We start from the raw sequence: 24,771 nt of genomic DNA, 5'->3' as shown, positions 1-24,771 counted from the left end.
CATTTAGCAGTGTGGTTGAAATTCTACCCACCACACCTTTAAGGTTTCAGTCTGTGTGCTGACATTTATCATGGTTTTCATGGACCTGTTACTAAGACACATTTCTATGTGCAAAGAATCCAATGATAACCTCATTTGATTTACTTGCTTTGGATTTTTTTAAATAAAGGGAACCGCAAAACTGCAGGAATACATTCAGAAAAGGTCAAATCGATGGTTGATTGTGAAAGAACACCCTAGAATGTAGAGACATAAAGTATGTGAAAATGTCATGTTCAGAAGCAGAGGTGTGTGTGTGTGTGTGTGTGTGTGTGTGTGTGTGTGTGTGTGTGTGTGTGTGTGTGTGTGTGTGTGTGTGTCTCTCTTCCCGACTGTTGCGCAATCAGATTGGGACACCGACCAGTTTCTAATACTCTTCAGGATATTGCACCACTCGCTTCTGTCTGGAAGAGGAACTTCGGAGCTGAGAACTGCATACCTAAGCGTTCAGCTACAGCCCAGCATCAGAAGACCTGAAAAATATCCTGAGAAATATGTTTTCACGAATACTTTCCACTGCAACTTGAGTCCGGTGACCTCATTTCGCCGCTGGAAGCTTGGCACAACACAAACCTGGTAGGACTTTTTAAGAACTCAATCTTTGGCGTTGTTGTAACTAACGAACCAACGGCGTTTGACGAACACGTGGTTTTTCATCAGTTGTCTCTACATCAACTAATTGAGTCAAATCCCCATTGACAGATTGACTGCTCTTATTAATATGGTGTCAAATAAACACCACACAAAAAATAGAATTTAGGAAAAGGACAAAGTGATAACCACTAAATTAGGCCGAGGCACTCGAGTGGGTGTGCAATTAAAAAGCCTTTAATGTGATGTAACATTATAAGAATACGTATCTTACACCAACGGGTATCTGCGCTCCGCCTTCCTTAACGTGTCTATTTAGGAGTCTGTAGCCTACACGATAACACGAACACAAAGTAGCACATAGCTTATCACAGTTTATATCAGGTTCTCGTGCTTTCCTCCATCTGCTACTATGGTGAGGGACACAACACAAGCCCCCCTGCATATTCGTGTGTGTGTGTGTGTGTGCGTGTGTGTGTGTGTGTGTGTGTGTGTGTGTGTGTGTGTGTGTGTGTGTGTGTGTGTGTGTGTGTCACTAGCGGCGCCCGGATTTTGATTGTGGGTGGTCCTCCAGAAAACTGGATGGGCCAGTTAAAATAAGCAAAATGAAAACAACGCGTTCCCCTTCATCTCCGTTTCAGCGCCTTTCTGCGGCACTGAGGACGGCGACTCAGTAGCCTACCTGTGTGGCTCTTGTGTCGCTGTCCTCAGCTCAGAGCTGAGGCGGACAAAGACACACACCTTGGCAGTAAGCCTAACTTCATTTATCTCTTTTGAACGTTCAATACACAAAAAGACTGAAACTGAATTTTATCTTTGGAGGGTCTGTTTCTCTCTCCATTCATTTACCCAGCACGGCGCGCAGGGAACTGTCCAAAATAATTTAACTGTTTCTTATAAATTCAGAATGACAGAAGAACTGTATGGACATTAAATAACAGCAGCATTGAATCTGACACAGCTGCTAAACACAAACAGCAGGAAAACGATCAAAAATGATTTCTCCTGTAGCTTATTTCTTAAGAATAATTAAATGAATAACATATCTAACCATATAAACAACAGCATAACAATCCGAGATAACTGATAAATAATCACAAATGCACACAATTCAATTCAAACTTGCTTGTGGGACTTGGGGCTGACAGCAGGAGAAGGCGGGGTTTCGTGCTGAACACAGCAAGAATTTCTTGATATTCCAGTGAATCAGTCAATTCCCTTTCAAATGAAAGCAGGGACAACGAGTTCAGTCTATCTGTCAACATTGTTGCCCTGGTGCCTGTTTTTATCAGATTGACAGCTGAAAATTGTCTCTCCACAGTACTTGTCGTCATGGGCAATGTGAGGAGGCTGTTCATGCTTGTCATGGCAGACACACACACACGTGCGTGCGTGTGTGTCTGCCTGCCTGCTAGGAAGTGTCTTCGATTGTCCTGCATACTTCTGGGTCTCCATAGGAAATGTTTTCACAGGTTGCGGTCAGAGTGGCCTTCCTCCTCTAGTGGCACATCTCTCAAACATCCTCCTCTAGAGGCTCTAATGTTTAAATTAACTCTGGGATGTAATCACCCCACATGGTTCCCACCCGGTGATCTATGACCTATAGGTCAAGTTGAGGTCGGCTTAGCTCAGGAGGTAGAGCAGTTGTCTTGTAACCGAAAGGTTGCTAGTTCGATCCCCAGCTCCTCCTAGCTGATTGTTGATGTGTCCCTGAGCAAGACACTTAACCCTAACTGCTCCTGACGAGCTGGCTGTCGCCTTGCATGGTTGACTCTGCCGTCAATGTGTATATTAACCGATGTAAGTCGCTTTGGATAGAAGCGTCTGCCAAATGCCCTAATTGTAATTGTAAGTTGAATTAGCTAGCTCACTGATAACCCCTAGAACGTCTAGGAGCTGGATACTGAAAGACACTGTTGTACACGCACGCACACACACACACCTCAACAATCTCCTATCTCACAACCCATTACAACTGCTGTCTTTCTCTCTCTGTTTCTCCCTCTCTTAACTTTCAAGAAATTGAATACAAAACAGAACATTTTGCGTCCCAGCCAAACCATGGATCCAAAACACACACACACACACACACACCGGAAGGAGGTGCAGAGAAGACGGTCTGTTTGGTTTAGTATAATGGTTGTATCCAATGGAGATCAGAGGATCTGAGGTGAAATGGTTTTAGAACCAAATCTTATGTTTTAGAATGTTTCAGATTGATTTACTGAATAATAACTGCTTGATAGTATGTGACAACGGTCTCAGAAGAAAGATGATTTATATTTAGTCTGTTAAACTAAAATGTTATTTTGGGTTGAAGTTAGTTGTCTCTTTGCTGATTTATTTATATAGCGCTTTTGTAGACACTCAAAGACGCTTTGCAGAAAAGGGGGGGACCTCACTAACCGTGTTAGCAAGATGTTTGATACAGGATGCTTGTTGTGCTCCAACACAATAGGCATGTAAAAGCACAACACACGTGATGATGTGTGTTAAACCAGACAGCATAAAGAGAATGCTGAGGGGACATCTGTCTTTTAAACAGTTTTGGAACAATTGTTGGGTGGTGTATTTGGTGTCTTTTTGAGTTCACCAATAAATTCTGTTTGTGGTTGACTTACTTGACGTTGTCAAGTTAGCATCACTAAATCAGCAATCTCTCAGTGTTCATGTAGACAGATTGTGAGCTTGTAGTGGGCTTTAAGAGGTTCTGTACCGTTATAAAGACATACTTGCTACTGGATGTCACTCGCATATTAATTCAATCAAGTGTGGTGAGAGGTTCCCACAGGGGTTGTGATTCTCTGGAAATAAATCTGACTTGACTTCTGACTGCCCTGTGCATGTTTTTGACATTAAAGACTGTGTTAATTTTTAATGGTGGGAACGAAAAACATAAAATGTTGCACTATGATAATCCAGAAGCAGACGCTAATAGCAGTTTAGAGCACATCAAGACCCTAAATGTTTATTTATGAAGATTTTACCTTGGACATGGTTTTATATGGCGGCAGGAGGTTTATCGGGTTGCCTGGAAACAGAAAGGTTGCTGGTTCGTTCCCCAGTTCCTTCAATTCACCTCAAGTGTTGAGATGTCTTTGAGCAAGTCACCTAACCATAACTGCTCCTTTTGAGCAGTTATGAGCATAACTGCTCCTTCTGCTCCTGTTGAGCTGATACATTTAGTTGACACTCCCTTCGGTGTATGCATGTGTATTGTGTAAATAGGTGAATGTAGCATAGCAATTTAATGCATTCAATATTATAAATGATATACTACAAAAATTAGTATTAAATAATTTACTTTATTAATTAATAAATAATTACATCCAGGGTTGTAATCTATGACTGGACATATGTAATACAGAATATTAAAACAAAGTCCTATGGATAATGTTAAAGTTATACTATAGTTATACTTTAGCTATAGATATCTATATAGATAGATCATTTTGTGTGGTTCAGTGGACCATGTTTGGAAAGTGGCCTCTGAGGCAGTAGCCTTATTACATCTTATCTTATTCATGTGATAATATTTAGCACGGGACGGAACTGCAACACATTTTCCCTGCATGACTAACCATCTGACACATCATATCCCTAACATAACATACTGACACACCACCACCAACATAGCATCCTAACACCCCATCCCTAATGTAGCATGCTAACTCACCACGTACACATAGAATGCTCATAGACCACGGCTTGTGTAGCAGGCTGAAAAAACATCGCTATTATAGCATGTTATAGCAGGATTACGTGATTATGTGTTTTTTTTGTTTCAGGTTTAAAGTCACAATTCTGAGTTTAAAGTCAGAACTCTGAGTTAAAGTCAGAATTCCAAGTATCTCATTCTTATTGATGTGAAAGAATGACCAGGAATGATGCATTCTAACATGGAATGTCAGAGTGTCATTGGCACACAGTCTGTGTTAATTATAGGTTGTGTTTGTTGATTCTTCCGGGTCACAACCTTCATGGTGTGAGTCAACATTATATTATCCCAACATCATAGCTGTTATGTTATTAGTTATTATCAAATAACAGACAGATAGAAGATGGACAGAGAGAGAGAGTGGTAGAGGCAGAAAGAAGGGGTGCAAGAGGGAGGTAGAGGGGTAGAGAGCGATAGAAAGAGAGGGTGGGGGGTGTGAGAGGTCATGATGTAAGTCCTGATCATTACGTGTTAGTTTCCAGAACAGGGAACGCTAGTTGAATTTTTACGACCAGCCGATATTTGTTCTGTACCTTTCCCATCCCATGAGCGGGAAACGCACGCTTCTATTTCACAAGCTTGACCTCTCGTCCAGACTTTGGGTTCAGTTGTCCGTGTGCATTTTTAGACAAACATGCTCTCAGCAAACAGAAGTGAGCGTTTTCGATTCCCCTCCGCCCGCTGCTTTCCATGGACAAAGAACTTGCGAAAGAACATATTTTCTGTATTTTTTTCACAAATAAAAGGATCTGTGTCATGTGCTGTGCCAGGGCTATTGTGGAGGTCATGACCCCTGCGAGGCCAACTGAGAACTTTCTATTTTAACATCCCCCCCCCCCCCCCCCCCCTCCGAAACATTCCCCTTTACTTCATCAAACCAACACCCTGCTGGGGATGGATGCTGGCTGCTTTGGTCTGTCAGGTGACGAGTTGTGAACAGCCTTAGGGTTCCGCACCGAAAACTGGGACCAACTCCAGATCCTTTACTACTGTGGAGTGAATGACTGCGCACGGATAGCGTGCACACCGGCTGACGCTGTTCTGCCAAACCACTTGGACCCGTTTGGCTCCTTGAGTCCCGCCCACCACTCAATGGCCACACTCACCTTCTCAATGACTCCGCCCCCTCCCTGATGTTAACGGTATGCTCTGCATTTGAGTCAGTGCACCACAGTGACCAGACATAGCAGCAGCACGTCCAGGCCCCCTCTTATCCCACGCTCAGCACCCTCCCCTGGGCTGGATTCCGGATATCGGACTTCTCCTGGAGGAGGTTCTCCAACCTGACTTCTAGATTCTCTCTCTCTCGCTCTCTCGCTCTCTCTCTCTCTCTCTCTCTCTCTCTCTCTCTCTCTCTCTCTCTCTCTCTCTCTCCGGCTGATCTTGGAAGTTCTTGTGAACAAGGAGGCTGTTTCTATTTGTTCCCATAAACTGTGAGCAGGGTTCTCCTGCTGCCGTGAGGAGATCGGACCGGTAAGGAGGTGAGGAGCGGAGGATTATAGGAGGCTCTAGTGGTAAGGGTGTTTGACACCCACTTGAAAGGTTCTGGGTTCATCCCCGATATCTGCAGTCTATCAGTAGGCATCCTAGAGCAGTGTTTTTCACTGCTCCTCAACCAACAATCAATCCTTCAAAGTACCCCTGGGAGTACGCGTTACCCTAGGGGGGTACTTTGAAGGTGCACTTGGAACATTTCTAAAAAAGGAGAAAGAATGATAATCGGCAAAAAATAACTACGTCAGTAATTGGTTTGATGTCCCCAAGCTCCGACCCCCCTCTAGCTTTGTACTTTTTAAGGGGCAGAAATTAGCTAGCAGTTGTGTGACGCCAGCAGTGTCAAGTCAGTAAACCAACTAAGTTTGATTTTCTTCAAAACAAAATGTTCTGACTTCAGGGCAGGCCAAAAAGTGCTGCCAAAGCCTTGAGTCATTTTTCCTTCCCCAAAAGGATTTGTGCCTGTGAAAGGGGAACTTTGAGGGGACATCAGTAAAATAGAGTGAGATTTCATACATGTTCCTTAATGACGTGTCTGAATTCATTTAAGTAGCTTTGGATACAATAATCTGCTAAATGTCTGATAGTAATAAATAGGAGATGAGGAGCTGAATCCTAGGACGTTTTGCATTTAACACCGCAAATGACTTGATTACATTCATCTTTATGTATGACTGTTTACATTCATGGATAAAGACTTGAATGAAGTAGGCTTAACTGCCTGTGTGCCTGTCCGTCTGCCTGCCTGCCTGCCTACCTGCCTGCCTGCCTGTGTCCGTGCATGTGTGTATTAAGCTTCATTGATACGCTTCAATTGGTTCACCGTTTTACCACAGATGTGCGTCATAACATTTAGTCATAACATGATATTTGGTGCTTGAAATATCCATCATGCCAATTTAGTACACAAAGAATAGGCTAAGTAAAACTAGGTACAAAAAATTGCGGGTTCAAGGCTGGATATCAAATTGCACGTGATGGATTGACCCACATTGTTTTAAGCTCCTTAAAATGAGTGAATGTCTGAAATACAGTGAAGAATGAGTAGCGGGTCAAATTTGCATTCTACTTTTAAGCTCTTATGAAGTACCAGTGTGCATTTTTATGAAGTGAGTCAATCTACAGTTCTAAAGAAGAGAAGGTTGCCATGAAAAACCTGTTTGAACCGTGATTCAGAACTTTGAACTTCTCTTGACAGGCCTGACATCCCAGCATGCATAGAGGCGGAAAAATACTAGATACTGCAGAGTATAAAATAATTATGTGTGTCGTGTGTGTTGTACAATGGAAAGTTTGTGGGGTTATGCTACCTGTGAGTCAGTCATGATTTATAATGAGGTGGTATTATGGTGGTACACTAACCATCACAAGAGCATAGTCGAGCACCAAACCAGGGCTTTGTGCCAGGCATTGACCGTACTGGATAGTGCCTGTTGATGAGTCATTCATTCCTTGCTCGCTCACTCTACCAGGGAGGGAGGAGGCTGGTCTGCTCAAGAGAGTTGTGTCCCCTATACTCAGTGTGTGATTGTATCCCACAGCTATGGTCCAGAGACAGCTCCTGGTCCCCCTCCTCTTCCTTCCATGTGTCCTGTGTGTCCTGGCAGGAAGTGTTGTCATTCATGGTGAGTAGACTAATCAGAGCACAGGGCTGGACGGTGTCTTGAGTCTCCAGCATTTCAGAAACCACCAACAATTTTTATTGCTATCAAACGTCCACTCAACAGGAAGCTGACGTCATATATTTTGATATGATGGTTAAGATAGTTTGATCTGTCCTGCTGCACAGGATAAAAAAAACTTCTTTGGAATTCAACAATCATTTTTAAGCTGCAACAATTTAACTTGAAATGTAACTCATATTATAGTGATAATATTTAAAACCAGCTTCACCAATTCAGCTACTGCTGGTGTGTGTTGTGGTGTATACGTGTGTGCTATGGTGTATCATGTTGCCTTGTGGTGCTCAATTATTGTTGAGTTGTGGTGTGTGTGGTGTCATTTTCCAGAGAACTGTTTCCCCCGTCAGGCTGTGATCGTGTTCTCTGTCCCTGGTGATGTGGCCATGCTCAACAGCACGCTGCTGTCCCCCAATGTCTTCAACTACACTGCACTCCCCTATAATATCTCTTGGTACGATCCGCACAACGGGACGGAGATGGTAAACCAGACCGGTCGATTCCTACTGCGGGGGGAGACGCTGTGGCACCTGAACGTCACGCTGGAGGACGCTGGGGACTATGTGTGTGTTGTGAGGTACAGTTTGGTTTAAAGAGTTGACATTTGTATGCAACCCTTCACCCTCCTTGATTTCCTACATTGCTGTGTATTACTCGAAAGTCATGAAGGAAGATTTGGCTTAAGTAGGCCTAAACATGTATGTGTGTGTGTGTGTTTGTATGTTTAAACATGTGTATGTTACAGCAAATTCAGATAAATTGGACCTACCTTTCTGGGGGATTTTCTCACAGGCCTGTTCAATGTCCATCCGTCTTATCAACAGAACCCCGACTGGTTGTTTCCGACAGGCCATCAAACTGGTGGTGGACCCCCCTCTGGGGGGCGGCACTTGTGGGCGACCAAAGAGTGCCCGCCAGATGCTGACTGGCAGGTCGAACGATGCCCTGACCTGCCCCCTGGCCCACTACATCAGAAAGCTGGACAGCTACGGGATACCATCCTCCATCAGCTGGTACAAAGTAAGCCTTTCCCTGGCCAGACACTATGACCCTGCTGCTTGAAGACATATTGCTACTTGCATCAGATTATTGTTAGGTTTTTCTGTCCATGACGTCAACTATGTGCCAAAAAGTCAAGGCTCTTTGATGATGCAAACTGTCACCATTGAGGCCACTGGATTGCAAAGTTTTATCGTATCTTCTTAAAGGAGACATATTATGTTTTTTTCCCATCAATAAAACATAGTATTTGAGTTCCAGAAAACATGTTTTTGAGGCTGTTTGCTTTTTTTAAATAGCTTTTAGGAAAAAAAATTCTTGCCTACCGCTATTCCTCTCTGTTTCAGTCCCTTCAGAATGCGCTGTTTCTGGTGTCTGTAGCTTTAATGCAAATGAGCTGTTGCCCATTGACCAATGAGCTGTCAGACTGAACCACAGCATGCAGGAGAAGTGATTGTTGCCGTTTGCGGACTCCTGGAGCTCTATATCTATTTCATATAATATGATATAATATAATAATAATAATATTATGTATGGGTATTTATATAATATCATATCTAATATCACGGCCAAAAGCTATATGCGCCTCGGATGATATTATGAATCATAAAGACTGCGTTTGACGTCTCTGGCACTTCCACAACAAGTACAGACTCGTAGTGGGGGATATCTCGGCCATGGTTGAGAAGAATTGGGGGAAAGGAACCTTGGCCTTGACTCTCTGAAGTCCATATACCGTAACATGGAGGAGAAAGGGATTGTTCTCCGGGAGCTGAGCTGCCGGACTTGCCGCCAAGCTCCCCGCGCCGGAGCTGCCGGACTGCCACCGAGAACTACCCCCGCGGGACCTGCCAGTTTTGGCAGCAGTTCAGCTCCCGGAGTACACCTGCCGGAGCAGCCGGAAAGCTTCGGCCGCAGTTCAGCTCCCGGAGTACACCGCCGGAGCTGTCGGACTGCCGCCGAAGCTTCGGTGGCGGCCGGACGACTTGGACGACGGCGGCAAGGGGGGAAGCTTGGCGGCAGTCCGGCAGCTCAGCTCCGGGAGTACAATCCCTTTCTCCTCCATGTCTCCTCCGGACTGTCTCCTCAGTCCGGAAGAGAATGGGATTGTACTCCCGGAGCTTAGCTGTAGGGTTAGCCCCGAGTTCCCCCCACCGGAGCTGCTCGTCCGCTGGTCCACAAAATCGTAGCTATGCTCTGATTGGAGGGGAGTGGGGAAGTGGGAGGTAATATTCAACTGTGCCCCCTTCCTACGTAGGAGGGGGCGCCGGAACTGACTCGCTCGTATGGTAACTATAGACGGGATACTTTCAGAAATGCATATCTCACTCAAAAAGTCATGTGCAGACTTTTTTTGTATGCGTGTGGGAGCACCAGAGACCCAAAACAACACCCCAAATCCCAGGAAAAGTGTTGTTTTCATAATATGTCCCCTTTAATATAATGGTGTCTACACTCTAGAATCATGCTTGACACACTGTTAATATAATGGTGTTTACAATCTAGAATCATGCTAGACATTCTAGCATGTGGATAGGCTCTTACGTCCAAAATAGTGAACTGAACTTTAATCATAGCTAGAGTAGGCAAATTGGAGAACCAGTCAGAGTAAGCTAGATCTTGAAAGTATTAAACCGAAGAAACCCAGTCCTCCCTTCGGGGCTCCCTCTAAAGCCACTCCTCTAAAACACATGACTAGTTTGCAAGCTTTAGTAATAGGTCTGCCTAGCCTTGTGAACGATCCAGTAAGGGGCAGAGTGCATGCAGGTAGCTGGGCAATAAGGTAAACATAAAGGAAAGCCATTCAATCATTTCATTTGTGAAATGATTGACAAGGCTTTTTACAGGCACTGTGACAGCCACTGATGCAAGATTGTTTGATTTGATTTATCGATTTGTCTCGAAAAATATAACAAAATGTGGAACACCATAAATGTTTGTCTTATTTGATCTTAGATTAGTTCTGCCAAGTGTTGTTTGACTACTAGATGATGCTCAAGTCATGATGTGATCTAAATTCTATAATGTGTGGTTACTGTTTAACACTCTTTTTATTGTTTATTGTTTCATGTGATCATGTAATCTTAAGCCCAGTTCAGATCAATGATTCTGAGCGAAACTACTTGCACCCGGCAACTGGTTGCGAGATAATCACGAGATTATTTTGCGGAAGAATCGCAAGATTATTTAGCAAAATTCGTACAAGGTACATTCTAAATGCGGAATTTTCGCATCACTACAAAGAGCAGCAATGTGAAGCTGTATGAGGTGGTTGCACTGGTAGAGAAAAAGAGAGAAAATTGGAAAAAAATAGACAAATTAATGATATTGATGTGCTTCTTGGCAACTGATGAGAAACAAAATATCAACGCTGTGATGTTTACACTAGTTACATTGTTATGATTACCCCTTTTAAAATAAGTACTTACAATGTCAAACAATAGGTAAAGCAGGTGTGTCAGGACGTTATGTAAAGCTTATAACATGCTTTTAATAACCACCGTAAATCTTGTCACAAACAGGTGATTGTGTTAATGTTAATAACCCTTAATACGTTGTAAACCCCACCATTCAGTCGAACAAGATAAAGCTCTTTGGATTCCATCCAACGGCCTCAGTCGCTCTTTAACTAACCAGTTCACACGGCTGCAACTTTCTCTAGGACGCTGTGCAACCAGTTTCATCTGGTCGCAGAATCTTTGATCTGAACTGGTCCCTGGGACAAGGGGCACTTAGGTCACAAGGTCACGAGGTCATGTGTTCTCCTACAGGGCTGCTCCCTGATAGAGGACGGGCTTGACAGGTTGGCCTACCGGCGCATAGCCACACTGAATGTGGAGAGGGTGTCTCCTGACGACGTTGGCTCCTACACCTGCACCCTGACCTTTGACCTGGCAGGGGTCGCCGGCTCTGTCTCAGAGACTATCAATGCAGAAGTCATAGGTTAGCATGGGGGAAAACTCACTCACTACTAACAAACTAGTGTTGGTTATAGCTAGTTAATGTGGAAGTTTAGGTTACCCCAGTTTAGTTTAAGACTAGCTCAGGGTAATGGAGATGTAGGTTAAGGTTTATACTACTTACTGTTACTAGGACTATACATTTATTGAGCTGCGATTTTGTCCAAAGAGACATACAATATCTATATCAACTTATGAAGATGAAAAAACGTGTGAGAATCATGTGAGTAACGTTACATCAAATACTAGTGATTGATGGTAGTTACCCATAGTGCTAGTTTAGAGTGACACTAGAAATGTTGGGCTTTGTTAAAGGTAAGCTTATAAGCCGTAGGTTGTAAGTAACCGGTAAGCAGTTAGTTAGTTAGCCATGCTGTGTTAAAGGTTGTATCAGCGATTCTAGGCCGAAACATAAATCATCTCATTCATCTGATCTTTCCTCACGATCCGCTAGCTGCCCGCCCCATAAGCAGGCCGTCAAAAAAACGTTTTAATGGTGCGTTCACATCTCTGGAAATTATGGGGAAAACATTTCTGCGACGTCGGAAAGTTTGCGTGAACGACAACTCATGCTGTTATGATTCTACTTCTGCTCGGCAAATCGGGCCAAATTTTGATAACAGAGTTGCCCAGTTGGTGACATATGGTTTACTAGTGACGCGCATGAACATGGCGGAACATGAACGTCTCACTCAATATAAAAGAATCAACCATCATATCACATACTTTACTATTGATAGTAAAGTACGTTGCAACATCTGTTGGCAAAACTTTGCTCATTTTTAAACATTGTGTACTGGTAAACCAGCTCTAGATAAGCAGAAGTGTTGCCCTCCATACAGTGGCAATACTGTATGTGGTTCTCATAAATAAAAGCAAAAGGATAGTAGATGATAGGCATCAAGGAAATAAAGGCATGCAAACTTTTAGATTCCCAACTGGCTGTTGCCAAAAGCAGAGGCCGAGTAGCCATCGGGAAGATCGGGAGTTCTCTTTCATGCAATCGTGAGGTATCTCACATATGGGTACGCCTCCCCACGTATCCCTGAGAATCACTTTATCACTTCGCCAGCCATGATTGGCTGGCCACGTCTGACGCACCCAGGTCAGCCCCCTATATAATTATCTGACCATGCGTACGCTGTCATTCAATTACATCTTCTCACTCAGAAGTAACGATATACGATACTGCTAAGTGCTAAGGTTCTATGCTACTGTCCACAGAGTGACGGGCACTAGTGCCTACTAAGTGGTAGTCGACAGATAGGCTTTTCGCCAAACAACTATCTTTAATCAGCCTGTTTCCAAACAGTGGTTACTCGCTTCTACAGTGGCTAGCTTGTATCCAAACATAAGTCTCCGGGAACATCTTGCTGCAAAGCTAACTACACCAATCTGGAAAGCTGAAACGTTTAGTTGGGAGCTAAACCGAATCGGCTGCAAAGCTTCAATAGTAAAACAACTGGCGAGTCTCCAAACTGCAGTTAGGCCATGGCTTCTCCCCCTCCTAACACAAAGGACGAAAAGCCTGGACGGCTGTGCGTTTGCGGGAACCATATATCTGAGAAAGATACCCACCTCACCTGCAACGAGTGTCTCGGGCTGAGACATGCCCAAGAAGCACTAGCTCCTATGGGTACCTGCGACCACTGTGCACGACTCCCACTGAAAAGACTCCAGCGTCGGCTAGCTCGCCATGTTAGCCTGACAGACGAAGACCCATTGCTGTCGGAGCCCCCATTCCTAGCGGCCAGACTGAAGTAGCCACAGCGGGCGCAAGCATCGACTGGGGTGAAAGGATGGAACAAGAGGACCTAAGGGAGATGACCGAGTCTGAATGCCTAGAGGGCTGCGATGCCCACGATGAGCTTGACTCACTTGATGGCTCGGACGACGCAGTCCTGTTTGAAGAGGACGGCGCCGACCCGTTCCAACCAGTCAGAGAGACTGGATTACGAAGAACCCCGCTCGACCTAAGCACAGAGGGTGCGAGAGGCAAAGGCCCATGGCCAAGCGCTCCGCCCGAAAAGACTGGTTCCCGATACGAAGGCAAGCCTTTACCCCGGGTGAAAAGCGCGGAGAGAAAACTTCTCCCCTTATTCCCAGAGTGTGTGGAAGAGGCTACCCGCACCTGGTCGCAGCCGTTCTCATCTAAGATCCCGATCCAGTGGGTGCCACGCTGGAATGCGTAGCCATGGAGGAAAGAGGACTGTTCAAGCTGCCACTTGTGGAGCCGCTGGTTGCTCACCATTTCCACCCGGGTCAGAAAGCCCTATCCACATCGTCCGCACCGAGCTTCCCGTCGAAGACGGACAGTTTCCAGTCTTCTATGACCAACAAAGCATACAAGTCTGTGGCTCTTGGTGTGCAAGCTCTCAATGCATCGTCCATGTTGATGGTGAATCAGTCTGAGCTACAGGACGAGATGTCAGGATAGGGAGACATAGACCGCAAACTCTGGGACGAGATGTGTGTCATGATCGACCTATGCCTCCGGCTTCACTGATGCGCCGTGCAGGCTTCGGGAAGGGCTATGGGCACCATGGTGGCGCAGGAGAGAGCACGTTGGCTCAACTTATCCAGCGTCTCTCACCGCGAGAAAGTCCAGCTCCTGGACGTCGCGGTGGATCCAAAGGGCTTGTTCGGCCCCACTATGACCACCATGCAACACCGCTGTGAGGAAAAGAAACGGGAGGGTGAGGCTCTGCAGACCTGCATGCCCAGGAAGACGCAGCCTCTCCCTGCTCCCGGCTATATTTTGCACAGGCGGTAGCGCGGCCTCCGCCGAACTACAGGATTCCGAGACGTCCCGGCTCGCATCCCAGACCTCCAGCTCAACCTAAGACTGAGGCTGGGGCTGTGTGGGCCAACAAATCAGCTGCACAAGTGGATCAGCAGGGAGGCAAGCCAGCACCACTTCGCCCACGTCCGGGCAAGAGGCCTAAGCAGTCCACCTAGCTCGCTGCCGGGAGAGGGAAAGCGTGTCTGCCAGACGCATGCTACTCTCCCACAACAAAGGGGTATGTCCGAAGAGTCTGCCGTTGCGACTCAGGACGGTTTACAGTTACGAAACCCTTCCACTGTCAAAAGCACAAACATGTTTACTTCAATAGAATTGTACCCCCTAGTGCATCCAGGCTGAGGGCCGAGGGCACTGCTTTTTGGCCACAGTGGCACTGACGCCGGCAGTGGGCTCACTCGCACAGCGAATGCAGCACTGGCGGCCAATTGTAAAATCAGAGTGGATTCTGAAGACCATAGAAAAAGGGTACAGAATCCACTTTATGCATTCCCCTCCAAGTTTCTCGAGAATAATACACTCGCAGGCAGTGGGGGAAGCGGCTCACTTTCTTGCAGAAGAGATAAAGTCTCTACTGGAGAAACGCGCGATTCAAGTGGTTCCACCAGCTCAAGCAATGAGCGGGTTCTACTAAAGATATTTCGTAATAAAAAAAAAGGGAGGGGGCATGAGACCTATATTGAATCTAAGAGCGTTGAATACGCATCTCAGATGATACAGATGTCGACAGGTTTGTACGTCAAGGCGATTGGTTCACCACCCTGGACCTGGCCGACGCATATTACCATATCCAAATCTACCCCCCGCACAGAAAGTATCAGAGATTTGCCTTTCAAGGGGTGATTAACGAGTTTTCGGTTCTTCCTTTCGGTCTGTCACTAAGCCTGCAAGTCTTTGTGAAAAGCACAGAAAACGCGTGAGGTCAACTCAGTACGAAGGGGATTCGTCTGGCAACCTTTATAGATGACTTTCTCCTGGCTGGGAGTTCAGCACAGGATGCAGTTGCACATACAGACCACACGATGGCACACTTGTCATCGCTGGGGTTCAGGTTCAACTTCAAGAAAAGTGTACTGACCCCTTCTCAGTCAATAACTTTCATCTGGCTGTCTCTGGACTCAGTCACAATGAGGGCTCGACTAACTCCAGACAGAGTGAAAGCGATGTATGCATGTCTCACTTTGTTTCGCAGAGGAAATTATGTCACATTGAGAGATTGCCGCAGACTATTGGGTCTGATGGCGTCAGCCCTGGTGGTGGTTCCCCTTGGCAGTCTGTATATGAGGGGTTTTCAATGTTGGATATCGAGACTCGGTCTGTACCCACGAATTCATGCAAACCGCCGCATATTTGTCCCAGTAGACTGCGCGCTGGTGCTTCGCCAGTGGAAGCATCCGTATTCCCTTACACAGGGCGTGCAACTTCGCACGATATGTGCAAGGAAAGTGGTTACTACCGATGCGTCTCTACGGGGGTGGGGTGCCACCCATGAAGGGCGATCGGTGAACGGCTAATGGAGATCGGAACTGCACTCTGTTCACCTCAATGTTCTCGAACTTATGGCAGTGTTCCTAGCGCTGAGACATTTTCTGCTGTATGTAACAGACACTCATGTTCTGGTAAGGACAATACAACGATAGTGGCCTACATCAACAAGCAGGGAGGTTTGCGCTCCCCTCAACTACACAGGCTGGCACACAAACTGATCCTCTGGAGCAGCGCCAATCTACTCTCACTCAGGGCAACGCATGTGCCTGAAGTGATGAACCACGGCACAGATTTACTCTCACGAGGTCACCCTCGTTATGGAGAGCGGAGACTTTACCAGGAGGTGATGAAACTGATTCGGAACTACTACGGGTGCCCGTCAGTAGACCTGTTTGCCTCCAGAGAGAACACACACTGTCCCCTGTTCTTCTCTCTGAACGATCCACAGGCTCCGCTCGGGGTGGAGGCATTGGCGCACGCGTGGCCATGCACACTCCTTTACGCATTTCCCCCGTTGGCTCTGATAACCCCCACATTAGACAGAGTGCGGAACGAGGGTCTAATTGCTATTCTGGTAGCGCCGAATTGGCCTCAGAAACAGTGGTTGGTGCAAATGCTTTATTCTCAGCCACTGCGACTCCCGCTGCGCAGGGATCTGTTATCCCAGGCTCGGGGGTAATTTTTCATCCCCACCCAGAACGTCTGGCTCTCTGGGCTTGGCCCGTGAAAGGGTAAATCTAACGTCATGTGGCCTGCCACAGAATGTTATAAGACCATCCAAAGCGCGAGGGCGCCTTCGACGCGTACTTTGTATGAGGCTAAGTGGCGTGTCTTTGAGGATTGCTGTACTGCTACTGATGAAATCCCCTTCCAGTGTTCTGTTGATACTGTGTTGATATTTCTACAGTCTCTCCTTGAAAAAGGGAGAGCTTTTTCTACGCTGTAAGTGTATCTTGCTGCCATATCAGCGTGTCATGTGGGTATTAATGGTAAGACAGTGGGGCAGCATCCCTTGGTCTGTCGTTTCCTGCGGGGAGCGCGTCGTTTGCGCCCTGTGTCAAAACCTCTATCACCTGGATGGGATTTGCCACTGTTGTTGGAGGCTTTATCGGGGCCTCCTTTTGAACCACTGTCAGAAGTGGACGCGAAAACGCTTTCCCTTAAGACGGCGTTGCTCATGGCGTTAGTCTCAGCAAAACGAGTTGGTGATCTACACGCTTTTTCGGTGCATTCGTCATGTATGCAGTTTGGCTCTGGGGACTCTAAGGTGTCGCTGAGGCCCAACCCGGCATATCTTCCTAAGGTCATGGATACGTCCTACTCATGCCTTTCCATGGAGTTTAATGCTTTCTACCTTCCGCCGTTCACGTCTGCGGAACAACGGTGGCTACATACGTTGCGTCCTGTGCGTGCTCTGAGAACCTATGTGTCAAGGACTCTATCGTTTAGGAGAGTGGATCAATTGTTCGTCTCATGGTCTGGTCCTCACAAGGGTAAGCTTATCACGAAGCACTCACACTGGGTTGTTGAGGCTTTAGCTTTGGCTTATTCAGCAAAAGGGCTGGAGGCGCCTGTTGGTTTGCATGCGCATTCAACAAGTTTAAAGGGGTTTCGTTGCAGGAGGTGTGAAAATCCACTTCTTGGGCTTCACCCACTATGTTCATGAGGTTTTACAGACTTGACATTACTGCGCCTCGCTTGGCTCATGCTGTTTTGAGTGTGAACGCATAGGGAGCACAGGACGCTCTGTCATGATTGGAATGGTCATGTATCGTTGAGGTTGGCCTGTCTGGCAATACGGGAGTAAACCTATCCCATATGTGAGATACCTCACGATTGCTTAAAAGAAAACTTAAGGTTACGACCGTAACCCCGGTTCTCTGATAGCATGAGTGAGGTATCTCACCGGATTGCCCTTCTTGCGGTGAGCGAGAAGAGGTTGCTGCCTTGAATGACGCCGTACGCACGGTCAGATAATTATATAGGGGGCTGACCTGGGTGCGTCAGACGTGGCCAGCCAATCATGGCCGCCCCCCCCACCCCCACCCCAGTCAACAACTCAGCGCGAGGCCGGTAAGCTCCCAGTATGAAAAAGTGCCCCACTCCGCCCCTGTCCCAAAGGCACATGAACGGTCGCTGTCGGGAACACGCGTAAGCGTGAGCGTCATCACTAGCGAGCCGTCTCGTTATCACCAGGAGAGTGACAAATACAAACAGAAGTGACGTCAGCCAAGATTTCTGATACAACCTTTAATTTTGTTGAAGAGACAAAGTCAAAGTCAATTTTATTTGTATAGCACAGTATCAGGCACAGTGCACAGTTCAAAGTGCTTTAAATAATATATATATATATATATATATATATATATATAAATAAACAAATAATATTTTTTTTTTTTTTCAAGTAACAACAAAATAAAACAAAACAAAAACAAGATTAATTGAAAGCAATAGAATAGAATACTAGTTCAACTACTTAAATTACTTTGAAGTAAGCTAATGAGCAGTGATACTTGTTAGCAGTAAGCTAGTTACCAGTGCTGTGCTAAATAGCTGCTACCAAGTGCGTAGGAACCGGGGGGGACGGAGGGGACGTGTCCCCTCCAATATTGGAGACAGGCGCATTTGTCCCACCTAAAAATTATACCGGGGGGAGAAAAATATTTTATTTTATTTTGAAAGCCAACACAGCGTCTTGTCACCGCTTCTTATTCTAAAAAACTGGATGATTGAGCAATTAAAGAATTGATTTGATATTTATCAGTTCATTACTGCCATTCAAAATGTGTTTTCCTTTACATTTACAAATGTATCTTTTTAGTAGAATAAAATATATTTGTGAATTTTTTCAGTGTAGTTAATTTATGACATATTTCTGATCAAACCATTAACGGATCTGTCAGGTTTCCGATATCTGTCCCCCCCAATGTTAAACTCATTCCTACGCCCCTGGCTGCTACCATTTGCCTTTCAGATGGATATGTTTTTCTTCCTGAAGTCCACGCGCCAGCCAATGAGAAGATCAAGGCTGAGATTGGTGAGTACGGAGAGATTTCTCATTGGTTAAGTAATTATAAAAAATATTCTTCATCCAGGGTATGGAAACTGTGTGTGAGTGGGTGTATTTGTTACTCTATTTATATTTTTGTGTGTTTGTGTATGCTGTAGGCTCCAGCTTCAGTAAGTTGTGCAGGGTGTTTGTTCCCTGCGTGGGGAAACACAATGTGCAAGTAATGTGGGTGGTCAACGACGACTTCATCGGAGGGCAGGAAGACCGCGTGTACGTGGAGTCTCGGCTGTGAGTAATAACGCCACCTAGTGGGAGCTGTTAGTAAATACACACTCTCTGACACCACACTCTTGTAGCCAAATGTCATGTAAATTTGGTTTATTTGTTTTAAGTACTTTCTAAACCATATGTTTGTTTGTTGAAAAAAAACGCACCAGAAAACAAAGAGAATTCAACAGGATCAGAAGAAAACTAAACAAAAACTATATAAAAGAAAATTAAACAACACAATCAAAACATAAAAAAATTTACATTTAAAATGAAACCTTCAGATATAAAACATCCACAGGAAGTCTGAGGTTTGACTCCTGGTGTGTCACTGCCACTGGTTCAGGTGTGGTTCTGACCCCTGGGTCTGGTTCTGACCCTGGTCTCTGTTCTTTGTCCCGGTCCAGGACTCAGAGGGTGGAGGAGCCCCGTCCAGGGAATTGGGAGGAGCGTCTCCTCTGGATCAAGGAGGTGCGGGAGGAGGACCTTTACGCCAATTACACCTGCCGGGCCTACAGCGGTCGTGGGCTTCCCCACGCAAGCTTCACCCTGCTGCCCGCTGGTGGGTGTGGGAGTGGGGTTGGTCGTGGGTGTTTTTGAATGTGTACTTCTGGGTCCCTGAGAACGGCTCAAATGTCTCTCTCAGGAAATCCCCGAATACAGAAATTGTCGTTCTACATAATTACGTTTGGTAGATAAAGGTTTTGTGTGTGTGTGTGTGTCTGTGTGTGTGTGTGTGTGTGTGTGTGTGTGTGTGTGTGTGTGTGTGTGTGTGTGTGAAGCGCATAGATAATTCCACTGACATTGTATATATTCTAATGCCGGGGTTGCTGCCTAACTATGCTCCCCGCTCAGCTAGCTTGGGACCAGGCCCTGCGTCAGAATGCACCACCATGATTATAAGCAACAAATGAAGCCTATGTTTTGTCAAAAACATGGGTGTGTTCCCCAGACCCCGACCTCCTGGTCCCCATCGCGATGTCTCTGGCCGGAGCAGCGTTGTTCTTCGTCTCCACCGCGGCCTTCTACTTTCTGTTCAAGTTGGACATTGTGTTGTGCTTCAGGAGGGCCTTCCCTGTCTTCTACAGAAACACGGGTAACGCACTTAAATGTACATTTCACTTCGGGCATTTAGCGAGACGCTTTTATCCAAAGCGACTTTCTCCGGTTAGTGCATGCATTCACACACCGATGGCGGTATCAACCATGCAAGGCGATAGCCAGCTCGTCAGGAGCAGTAAGGGTTAGGTGTCCTGCTCAGGGACACCTCGACACTCGGAGGAGCCGGGGAGTGAACTAGCAACCTTCCCCCCTACCTCCTGAGCTAAGCCGACCCCCAGGTGACACGCTGGGATGCACTCAAAGAGAAAGAAGTCACTCGCTCACAAGGTTTCCATCATGGTGGCGTAGCGGCTGTTTCACACTTTCGCTTGTTCTTGCAGATCTTGCAAGACACACACACACACACACACACACACACACACACACACACATACACACATACACACAAAGACACACACACAAAATACAAGCCCACACAGAATAGCAGGAAACCACTTAGCTACCGAGATAAATTGATGTGACAGGAAATTGTACCACAGTGGTTAGAGTTGGAGTTTATAGATGTAACAGCCAAAACCCACAGGACACGTACACGGGCACCGTTCAGCACGTTGAGGCGCCAGAGCTCTACCCTGTAGCACGTCACAAAGAGCATTAGCCTTGTTTCTCCACATGGATGATCGGCTTCACTGGGTGCATATTGACTAATGGTGTGCTTTTGTAAGCAGAGTCGGACGGGAAGCTGTTTGACGCGTATGTGATGTTCCCCCGGAATGCTGGGAAGGCGTTGGAGTCGTTCGCCCTCCAGGCTCTGCCTCTCGTTCTAGAGAGACGCTGCGGACACAAACTGTTCATCCCCGGGCGAGACTGTCTGCCTGGACAGGGTGAGACATTTACACACACACCCGCACACACACACCCAAACACACTGAAACTTCTTTCAGCTGCTGTATGATGTGTGTTCTGGTGTTCTTTTCAGCCCTGGTAGACTCGTTGGAGGAGAACATGAGGGCCAGCCGTCGCCTCATTCTCATCTACACTGCCGCCACCTTCACTGGTTGCCATGACGCCAATGACGAATCTGGCGGTTGCGGCAGCGAGACGGTTACTGTGAAGAGCTGCAGCGACCGACCCCACCCCAGCATCAACACCTACTCCAGTATTTCCCAGGGTGATGGGCACACCCTGTCTTCCCAGACCCCACCTGGACACAATTCTGAAGGGCAACAGAGCTCTGAATGTCAGCTGAGCTTTGAATGTCAGCTGGCCATGCACAGAGCACTGCTGGAGGAATCCATCAAGGTAGGAACCCCACCTGGTATTACCTGTAAGTAAGGAATGCTGATATCAAGTCAATCTGACAGGAATTGAAACAAAAAATAACTATTCTGACATCATAGTTATTTACAATAGTAAGTAGTAGTTCTACAGTGCATCTTCAATCAGTAGTGTGCGGTGACCATAAATTTCAGTTGGGCAGCCTTATTGCAGCCTGCAGGGTTATGCGATAAACATAAGGAGGAACGCGGTCGCTGAGCTGCCCTGGCCCAACATTACATTACACTAGAATCGCCACCATTATCCAAAACTTTATGTCAACAGACAAAAATAGTCGGAGAGCCTACAGAAACTATTGATAGTTAATGTCACAATCACATTATTAAAATTGACTTGGATCAATGATTTACTGAGGAACTATTTTTTTGGGAGCATGTTTTTGCAAGTAGTTCGCTACCCATCCTGCCCATATGTAAAAAACATATAATATGGTTGTTGTTAACTGCATAAATTATATTATGATTATAACAATGTTCGTTATAATCTTGTAGCGATGGGTAGATTACAATCTGGTTGTTATGCTGTGGTAGATCATAATCTGGTTGTAATCCTGCAGAGATTATGATCTGATTGTAATGCTAGAGGGATTATAATCTGGTCGTAATGCTGTACATTATAATTGTTAGTAATGCGATATATTATAATTTGGCAGTAATGGTGTAGTTTAGAATATGGTTGTAGTGAAGTAGAGATTAGAATATGGAAGTTATGATGTAAATTAAATGGCAGTAATTATGTAATTACAAAATGCTAGTAATTATGTAGATAAAAATATGTTTTTTGGACTAGAATAGAATATGGTAGAAGCGGTGTGGCTAAGAAAACGGATCTAGCGAAGTAGGGAATGGATTGTGGGAGTTATGGTTTAGATTTGAATATGGTGGTAATGGTGTGGATTAGAATATGGTCGTAGGAAGTAGTAGTGTAGTAGTGTAGATTATAGTGGTGTGGTTTTGGATTAGAATACTGTTGAGGTGAGGTAGACATAAGTATATGGTAGTAATGGTATATATTAGAATATGGTTGTTTTAAAGTAGACATTAGTATATGGTAGAAATGGTATATATTAGAATATGGTTGTTTTAAAGTAGACATTAGTATATGGTAGTTATGGTAAATATTAGAATATGGTTGTAGTGAAGTAGACATTAGTATATGGTAGAAATGGTATATATTAGAATATGGTTGTTTTAAAGTAGACATTAGTATATGGTAGAAATGGTATATATTAGAATATGGTTGTTTTAAAGTAGACATTAGTATATGGTAGAAATGGTATATATTAGAATGTGGTTGTTTTAAAGTAGACATTAGTATATGGTAGAAATGGTATATATTAGAATATGGTTGTTTTAAAGTAGACATTAGTATATGGTAGAAATGGTATATATTAGAATATGGTTGTTTTAAAGTAGACATTAGTATATGGTAGAAATGGTATATATTAGAATATGGTTGTTTTAAAGTAGACATTAGTATATGGTAGAAATGGTATATATTAGAATATGGTTGTTTTAAAGTAGACATTAGTATATGGTAGAAATGGTATATATTAGAATATGGCTGTTTTAAAGTAGACATTAGTATATGGTAGAAATGGTATATATTAGAATATGGTTGTTTTAAAGTAGACATTAGTATATGGTAGTTATGATATATATTAGAATATGGTTGTAGTGAAGTAAACATTAGTATATGGTAGTAATGGTATATATTAGAATATGGTTGTTTTAAAGTAGACATTAGTATATGGTAGAAATGGTATATATTAGAATATGGTTGTTTTAAAGTAGACATTAGTATATGGTAGAAATGGTATATATTAGAATATGGTTGTTTTAAAGTAGACATTAGTATATGGTAGTTCTGATATATATTAGAATATGGTTGTAGTGAAGTAGACATTAGTATATGGTAGTAATGGTATATATTAGAATATGGTTGTTTTAAAGTAGACATTAGTATATGGTAGAAATGGTATATATTAGAATATGGTTGTTTTAAAGTAGACATTAGTATATGGTAGTTCTGATATATATTAGAATATGGTTGTAGTGAAGTAGACATTAGTATATGGTAGTAATGGTATATATTAGAATATGGTTGTTTTAAAGTAGACATTAGTATATGGTAGAAATGGTATATATTAGAATATGGTTGTTTTAAAGTAGACATTAGTATATGGTAGAAATGGTATATTTTAGAATATAGTTGTAGTGAAGTAGACATTAGTATATGGTAGTTATGATATATTTTAGAATATGGTTGTAGTGAAGTAGACAATAGTATATGGTAGTTACGGTGTGGATTAGAATATGGTTGTAGTGAAGTAAACATTAGTATATGGTTGTAATGGCGTCATAATAATCTGGGTGTCATCTTCATCTAGGTGCTGCTGGTGGAGATAGAGGAGGTTGGGCCGGACCAGCTGGCACTCTTCCCTCCGTCGGTGCTCCACCTGCGAAAGAGGCAGGGGGCGCTGTGCTGGTGGAAGAGCCAGAGGAGGAGCAGGGTGGGCTGGAGGAGGTGCAGGGGAAGAGGTGAAGAGGAGGGGGGAGAGGAGGAAGAAAAGGGCAGGCTGGACTTGGGGTTCGGAGCAGAGAATCTCTCTCCGTCTCTGAGGTTCTGGAAGCAGGTGAGGTACCACATGCCCGTCAGGGGCAAAAGAACCACCTACCCAGCGACCATCTCGCTGCTGAGCCTGGGAGGCAGAGGGGTCAGGGGTCAGCCAGAGAAGATGTGAAGGACCAAGGATTCAGTCCGGAGGTCGATGCTCATTGGCTCATACGAAAACGACAGCAGAAGCTAAGAACCCGGTTCCATGGCGATCTCCTCCCACTTCGGGGAACGCCTCTAGGTGGATGCTTCGAATGTGCCGATGGTGGGGAGAGAGGAGGGATATCCAGTTTTATTCTGTGTTTAGAAATTTGCTTTGTCATTTTCATTGCCATAAAAACTCCATATTTCTTCTCCTTGTCATTCTTCTTCTTCTTCTTCTTCTTCTTCTTCTTCTTCTTCTTCTTCTGATTCTTCTTCTTCTTCTTCTTCTTCTTGTTCTTCTTGTTCTTCTTCTCTTATTCTTGCCCATGGAGTGTGTAAAATTGGATTAAGTTGGAGGAATAATGTGTATTGTAAATATGTATTATAAATGTGTAAATGTGTAAAATAAAAGTCTTTACAAATCATAATCCCAAAATGTGCATTTATTTCCTCTATGTCTAGTGATTATTGGACGTAATGTAAAGAAAGGGGGGGGGGGGGAATTCCTTGTTACAATATAAATGTTTCTCGACATTCTGTGAATTTCCCTTTAAGAAAATACCCTT

General features: G+C 44.7%; 1 protein-coding gene across 3 annotated transcripts; it reads left to right on the top strand.

The window, feature by feature from the left end:
- The first annotated feature begins 471 nt into the window (after positions 1–471).
- On the top strand, positions 472–24,621 carry LOC307073593 (interleukin-1 receptor-like 2). Of its 3 annotated transcripts, none has more exons than XM_079733486.1 (12): positions 472–615; positions 7,384–7,467; positions 7,852–8,098; positions 8,346–8,541; positions 11,292–11,463; positions 18,743–18,805; positions 18,937–19,066; positions 19,453–19,607; positions 19,998–20,141; positions 20,836–20,991; positions 21,087–21,409; positions 23,835–24,621. In XM_079733486.1, exons 2-12 carry the CDS (start codon positions 7,386–7,388, stop codon positions 24,186–24,188), a joined length of 2,022 nt encoding a protein of 673 aa, XP_079589612.1. In that variant the 5' UTR covers positions 472–615; positions 7,384–7,385; the 3' UTR covers positions 24,189–24,621. The 3 variants fall into 3 exon arrangements, with proteins under 3 accessions (XP_079589612.1, XP_079589614.1, XP_079589613.1); XM_079733488.1 differs by lacking the exon at positions 472–615 and adding an exon at positions 5,533–5,821; XM_079733487.1 differs by lacking the exon at positions 472–615 and adding an exon at positions 5,533–5,829.
- The last annotated feature ends 150 nt before the right edge of the window (positions 24,622–24,771 follow it).

Source organism: Pollachius pollachius, assembly GCF_949987615.1.
Source record: "Pollachius pollachius genome assembly, chromosome: 3".
Lineage (NCBI taxonomy): Eukaryota > Metazoa > Chordata > Actinopteri > Gadiformes > Gadidae > Pollachius > Pollachius pollachius.
The sequence above is the reverse complement of the archived record's forward strand: the minus strand, read 5'-3'. Positions and strand labels throughout refer to the sequence as shown.